This window comes from Artemia franciscana, unplaced genomic scaffold (genome assembly GCF_032884065.1).
Source record: "Artemia franciscana unplaced genomic scaffold, ASM3288406v1 Scaffold_7302, whole genome shotgun sequence".
Lineage (NCBI taxonomy): Eukaryota > Metazoa > Arthropoda > Branchiopoda > Anostraca > Artemiidae > Artemia > Artemia franciscana.
Genome location: NW_027067411.1, coordinates 1 through 7,622, shown reverse-complemented (window position 1 = coordinate 7,622; position 7,622 = coordinate 1). Strand labels below are relative to the sequence as shown.

At 33.9% G+C, this 7,622-nt stretch overlaps 1 protein-coding gene across 1 annotated transcript; it reads right to left on the bottom strand.

The window, feature by feature from the left end:
* Positions 1-714: 714 nt before the first annotated feature.
* Positions 715-6,179, bottom strand: LOC136043573 (protein bric-a-brac 1-like; the record flags this gene model as incomplete). Its single annotated transcript, XM_065728486.1, has 3 exons — positions 5,975-6,179; positions 2,298-2,883; positions 715-816 (listed from the first exon to the last, which is right to left on the bottom strand). Coding segments are annotated over exons 2-3 (648 nt in total), but the record flags the coding sequence as incomplete, so codon positions are not given.
* Between the last annotated feature and the right edge of the window lie 1,443 nt (positions 6,180-7,622).

Sequence of the window (7,622 nt, the reverse complement as noted above, 5' to 3'; positions counted from 1 at the left end):
AGATCCGATGTCGGCTGTGACCTGTAGGCGTTGAGGAAAAAAAACAAAATGAACATTAAGTGGCTATGCGTGGTTTCTGGAAAACAGGGAAGGAGTTATCGGATTGAGCTGAACTTTCGCGGATAAGCTCCTGGGCCCTAGGGGACCTTAACTTGTGAATTTCAGCCCGATCGGACAACGTTAAAGGGGGGCCGGGGTTGACGGGTCGAAACTGTCGGCCAGATTTTCCCCATGAAGGAAAAGTCGGAGGGGGGTGAAATTTGGCAGGTTTCTTAGTTGGAGCTCGGACTACGAAATGCATCCCTCCCCATCCCTCTGCGACCACTGTACCCGAAGATCGCTTAACATTGTCGTGGTGCACCTCTTTATACAGGCACGAGTGTGCCTCCTTGAAAAAACACTCTGGGGTAGGTTTACTGCAGCTACCATGAGTATTTGCAGCTACAACTAAATACCTTTTCACTAAGTAACTATTTTGTAAAAAGAAAAATGTAATTTGTACTTCTTTGGTAAGTAGAATATTTTTTTACGAAAGATAGTTATTCACAGTTAAAGTAATTCTTAACTATTTATTTTTTTTTTTTTTGCATATCTAAAGACATTAAATAACTATCAGTTGGCCAAATGGAGAAAGACCTGTTTCAAAACAAAAAGCATTGATCAATCATGTGCTTTAAAAATAAATAAAATTAATAAAAGATAACTAATGCATACTTTTTCACTGCCATCATCAAAATGTTCTCCATTGTCTTCAAACTGACTAGAACTATTGTTCCATCCTTTGTCAATACCTACAGCAAATTCATCTTTGATTTCCTGAAAAAAAAAATCCGAATAAAATAAATGTCGAAAAATTGGATAAAGCCAAGACAGATAGTCTCAGTGAGATGCACAGCTGACATAGAACTGTCAGAATTTTTCAGATTGTATAAAAATAATGTCTTTTCACTTGCTGATAGACAATCTATCATCCATCCAAGGCCAAATTTAATCTTCTATCCAAAGTAGATATTTTACAGATTGATATATGAATTTATAAAACATTATGACAAAATTGAGGTTACTTTTTATAGACCTTGTTTGACCTTGTTCAGAAAAGTAGAGACACATCCTAATAGCTCAGTAATTTTTAAATATATATAATATGATTTTTTTTTATTTGATTACTGTGGGTGAAGATAGCTTTCCCAGAAAATAATTGATGTGACTCTATGCCAGATCCAATTTTCAAGGATATATCTCCCACAAAGAAATGAATAGGTGATTTAGTCTAATCCTTATCTTAACATATTCAAGGGTGTAAAATTTAAAAGCTTTTTAAAATACAAAAAAGGACAAAAATAGTTACACGTGGCCAGGAGCCTTTATAAACAAAAAAAATTAAGGCCGATTCCTACCTTAAATGAACAAGGGGAAACAGTGACATGAAAACATAGTTTCCTTGGAATTTGAATCCATGTGGTAGAGAGACCTTCTGATAGATTTTTTATCAGGACCAGAAAAGGGACACATCTGTGAACTATAGCACACAATTAACTCCTGAACTGAAAACAGTCTCCAAAACAGTTGACATTGCAAACTTGTAAAAGTTAGCTAAAATAAAAAATCAGGAGCCTAAGAAGAGGGCTGATTTATACTGGATTTGTTATGAACAAATGTTCTGGATTTGTTGTTTTCCCAAAATGTTAAAACAGACCATGCATAAATGTTTGGCACTGCCTTTTTCCAGCAAACATTAGTTGATCTTGTTATAAAAAAAAACATTGAAAAAATTTTCGTCACTTAAACCTAATGTGTAAGGACCCTCACCTCACATTTTAAATATCCAATCTTTTATCAGCATATAAATGTTCATTCTATTTAAATAAATGGTCTAAAGACTTTGACTTAAATATTATTAAACTCTTCTATCACTGTCTTGTAAGAAAAAAAAAGCAGTTTTGGCAAGGATCTGGGAGCACAATGATAGCTTATTGGTACTTTGACCTAAACAAAACCAGAGTTCAAGAAAAAAGACATGTGAGATCAAAGAATAAAATCTTAATAACAAAATCATACCTTGTGCTTTGTACTTTTTAAATGTTAAGTTACTAAATTTCTTGCCAAAGGTATTTTCCAGTTGGGGATGTAGATTCTAAGATTTAGGCATTACACACATATGTCATGTCACTTTTTGATGACAACCTAGCCTAGTTCCTTAGAAAAGTAAAATTGAATATATAGCCATACTTTTGTCACTTGACTTGGAATAAATGCAACTTGAATAAATAAAAAAAAATAAATAAATAAAAACTTACTGGTGAGTTGCATGCAGCAATATATGTTTGATAAACAAACGAACTAGTCTCAGTAGGACAGTTTGCCAAGTTATTGTTTGAGGTATCTGCAAGAGGAAGCTCTAGATTACTGGAAGAACCTTCAGCCAAGAAATTGTTTTCAGAGGTTTGTTGAACAAGATATCTAGGTTCCTGTATCTGGTTAACTGTCTCAATGGGATAACCAAGACCTTTAACTTTAAGCATTTCAGCCACTTTTATTAATGAACTAGTTTGAGCTTGTGGAACATTCACTTCACCTGTATACATAAATTTCACCAAAGCTATCAGATCCTGAAATTTCACGTCTCTTAGGATAATAATAGGATGGGGATGTGAAATCCCTAAAAGAAGTGTTTCAAAGTAGGAACTACAAGATGAGAGAACAAGTCTGTGACACTTGACACTTTGACTGTCACATGATAGCGTGACATCTGTGAAATATTCACTGTTTAATAGAGATAAAAACGCTCCATGAAATACATCTAGGTAGTTGTTCCACTTTAAACAAAATTCTTTTTGCTCCATTTCAGAAATAGTGACTAAATCCTTGAATGACACAAACTTGCTGAAAAAGATTGAAACATATAAACAAGTATTCTAAATCACAAACTGTATAGGCACTAGAGGTGAAAATTAATAAAGTACTCTACAATTAGAAACTAAAGAGCAACCAGAGGCGCCATTTGGGGGAGGGGGTCAGGGGTGGGCAAATGCCCACCCCAGATTTTCCAGGGGGGCCCAAGCTTCCACCACAAAGGGCCCTTTGCCGGCCATAATAATCCATTATGTCCAACATAATCCATTCTGTCCAATTGATTTGAAATTACTGCACGCCTGTTAACCAAAGAGCGTGATTACTTGACGACCCTTTGGGGTAATTATGCTATTTGCTATTAATTATTGTAAACCTGTAAAGTAGGTAAGATACATAATAAAATTCTCGAGTTCTGTCAAATGCCCATTTCCTAGATGATTACGTGACACAAAGTGAGTTGGGGGGGGGGGGGCCAAGATGGAGTTTATGCCCACTCCAAGATTTTGTCCAAATGGCGCCTCTGAGAGCAACTCAATACTTGTATTTGTCTTTCAAAGCTTTAATATTCCTTTTCAATTTATAAATACCTAGCTTGATAGTAATTCTGTCACAATGAATGTTGAACAATATGCATTCATAACTTGCAACAATTCTTCAATCAATATTACCTATTTTACTTTTTGTATGCACTACTGTAGACTCTTATATTTAACCTGCTAGTTATAGACTCATACCCACTTAATGTAATGATGACCTTTACATTTTAGCTAGTTTAGTAAAACTCCTGTACAAAAAACCAAGTAGTATTTTCACCAGACTTTAGTGGAAAACTTTTATAACTACATTTTGGGTTACTGAATTAGTCAGAGAAGAAGGTTGTTTCAGTAGATAGCTGACCCACAGAATTGTTAAGGAGGGCAACTAGGCCTCCTCCCCTGCTCCTTTTTTCCCAAAATCATTTGATCAAAACTATGAGAAAGCCAATTGGCCAAAAACTAAATATACAAATTTTCTTTTAATTACTCATCTTGTAGAGAGCCTAAATCAAAACATGCATTGATTCAATAATGTTCAAAAATTAAATAAAAAAAACAAGTTTTTTTAACAGAAAGTAAGGAGTGACATTAAAACTTAAAACAAACAAAAATTACTTTGTATATGAAAGGGGCTGCTTTCTCATCAACACCCACTCTTTACTCTAAAGTTTTTTACTGTTTTAAAAAGTAAAGTTAAGAGAAAGAGTCAAACTTTAGTTAAAGAGCAGGGTGTTAATGAGGAAGCAGTCCATTTCATATATGAAGTAATTTTTGTTCATTTTAAGTTTTAATATTGCTCCTTACTTTCCATTAAAAAAACTTGTTTTTTTTTATTTATTGGTTACAAAGAGGCTCTTTCATAGTTCCTACAGTAACAGTTTTAGAATGTTACCTAATTTTCATTTGTCTATTGTTTTTGGGATTTTATTAGCTATTGAAATTTTATTGCAAAGCAGGAATAACAATGGCAGAAAAGTGTACACTCAAGAGAATCTTATTGAGAATAGAGCTCTAGAGGCTATTTCCAGAAAGAATTGAAGGAGTTTTGGATCAGCATATTTATTACTTTTACTTAAGAAAAAACTCATCTATTTGGAATTTCAGATTTGTGGAAAATATATTACTACATAAAACAAGATAGACTTTTTGCCTGAATTGAGTCAATGGGAACTAAAGTTAAGGTTTTTGGAGAAAAGAGATTTTGAAACCTGTGGGGATAAAACATCAAACATTACAGGATTCTAACAACACTTGTAATCTCTTCCTTTTAGTACTAAAGTGATACAACTGCTTTCTGATATAACTTTGCAACAGGAAAATATCCCCAGTTCAGATGGTAAGTAGGGTAAAGGCACCAATGATTTGACAGTACAGTTTTGTAACCACTGTCAAAATTTTCCTTCATAACAGGATAACTTTGCTTAGTCCTAATTAGGAACAAAATCCATTGAAGAAGTTGTCATGTTTTGACAGTGCAAAACGTGGACTGTCAAAACATGGACTATATCCAATGCACCAAGATAAGAAAAGAAGGTAAAATTCTAGTTAATTGACTACTTGCTATCTCAGAAAGGGTATAGGTTAGGAAAATGAAACTTTCAGGGATGGGTCTACAGGCTAAAGTATGTCCCAGGAAGGTATTTTAAAGTGCCCAGCTTCATCCCTTCTCCCTCTAGAGGACTCAGAAATTTGCCTACATCACAGGTCTATGCCTATTGAAATTTTGACAAAACAACATTTTACCTTAATTTTCAGTTACTGGTTGCTTTTTCTCTGCCTTTAGTTCTGATAAGGCAATTCCTGTTATTTGAGTAAAATTTAGAGCCATATCAATGTTTTTTTTTCAAAATTTAGGAAATGTATTTGCATATCTTTAAAACCTTATAAAATGGGGTGAAATTCTAGTTAATTGACTTCTTGCTATCTCAGAAACAGTTCTGAGATTTCATTTCAACCTGAAATGAAACTTTCAGGGATAAATCTACAGACTAAAGTATGTCCTGGGAAGGTATTTTGAAGCAACAACCTCCACTCCTTCTCTCTCTAGAGGGCCCTGACCTTTAAAAATATGTGTGCTATAAAAGTGAAACCTTGGAAAATAGATCTTCTGCTTAATTGAAGTACAACAAAAAATGGGATTGAGCAAAGTTATGAAGCTGAAAACAATTTTGTTGTACTTTAATTAAGCAGAAGATCTATTTTGCAAGGTTTCACTTTTATAACACACATATTTTTAAATTTCATCAAAGGTCAGGGCCCTTTTGAGGGAGAAGGAGTGGAGGTAAGTACTTCAAAATACCTTCCTGGGACATACATTAGCCTGTAGATCCATCCCAAAAGTTTCATTTTCCTAACCTAAACCCTTTCCAAGATAGCAAGAAGTCTATTAACTAGAATTTTACAGAAAAAACAACCTCTAATTCAATCAGTTTCTTGTTTTTAACACAAAATGAACTCCCAAAAATTTTTTAGATGTGTAATGTTCAAACTGTCATTACATGTCTTTTTGCACATTAAACGGTGAGATGACTGTAATAATGCCATTCTAGATCCATCTCAAGCTAAATATACGACTGTGCACCTACCTTATAGGCCAGTTGCAGCAAGCTCTGAAAAACTAGTGTTTTCCTTAAAACCAGTCTTACTTCAGGTTTTACCAATACTAAAATAATAAACTCAAATTGATCACTTGCACACTTTGATCACTCTGTGCACATTTTTACGTTTAATCTACTACAGCTACTCAATTGTATTAACTAGAAACTTGATTTTTTTTTTTTTTTTCTTTGTTGGAATTGCCTATCTTTTCTGATATTGTAGTTAATTAATTTAAATAGTTTTGCTTGTGTAGCGCTACCTATTTCTAAATTTAACAATGGCCATAGGTTTCCCTTAAAGTTATTACACAACAAAACATAATCCAGTTCAAGTCACGAAATCCTGAGCGTGTCCGAAAGCTCAAGTATGCAGAATTAATTTCGCATCCGTCTGGAATTCTTCAAAGAATTCTCAGTTCGGACTAGAATTTCATCTGTAATTATCGCAGGGTTATGACGTCAAAAACCCCACGAAAAAATTCTACGAAATTGCAGCATTTATCTGAGGTTTTTCAGAAGAAACACAAGAAAGATAGTGGCGATCCATATCTAAAGCATAAGGAAGACCAGAGCATAAGGAAGAAAGGTCTGTTTCCAGAGAGATTTCAAATTCCAGAAATGTGTGATAAAAAAAAACTTCCAATGTAAGTGGCTAAGAATATCTAAGTTTAAAAAAAAATCATTTTTGATCAGCAGCTTTTAGATGATTATCATTAAGGATGTAGATCTTCACCTTGCTCAGTGATCATAGAGCTTTAATTGTATGATAACTGTTAAATACAATGACCATTGACTTCTTGTTCTGTTATTCTTGAAGCAAAAAAATTAAGCTGTTTTAAACAAAGAGAAAACACAAAATTTGTCATGCCCTACTAAAAGATTATCTCTAAGTAGAGTGATAGCTGATCAGTAGTTTTTTGATAGTTGTTTAATAGAGTGATTGTTAATATTCTAGTTGAGTGACTTCTTGTTATCTCAGGAAGGGGTAAGGTTACAAAAATAAAATTTTCAGGGGTGGATCTACAGTTTAAAGTATATCCTGGGAAGGAATTCTAGAGTACCCACCTCAACTCCTCCCTCTAGAGAGCCCCAAAATTTGCCTACATGACACCTTTGACAAGTTTAATAGGTTTGTCAAAATTGAAAATTTGACAAAACAACATTTTATCTTAAGTTTTAGTTATCAGCTGCTTTTTCTCTGCCTTTAGTTCTGAAAATGCAATTCCTGTTATGAGTAGAATTCTGATCCATATCAATGTTTTTTTTTCAAAATTTAGGAAATGTATTGGCATATCTTTAAAACCCTATAAATTTTGATTGAGCAAAGTTGTGAAGCTGAAAACAATTTTGTTGTTCTTCATTCAACAGAAGATCTATTTTGCAAAATTTCACTTTTATAACACATATTTTGAAAGTCATCAAAGGTCAGGGCCCTCTAGAGGGAGAAGGAGTAGAGGTAGGTACCTCAAAGTACCTTCCCAGGACATACTTTAGCCTGTAGATGCATCCCTGAAAGTTTCATTTTCCTAACATAACCCCTTTCTGAGATAGCAAGAAGTCAATCAACTAGAATTATACCAAATGATTTTCTTTCAAATAAAATTGATCTACCCAAAATAGGGTGATAATCCTGTCT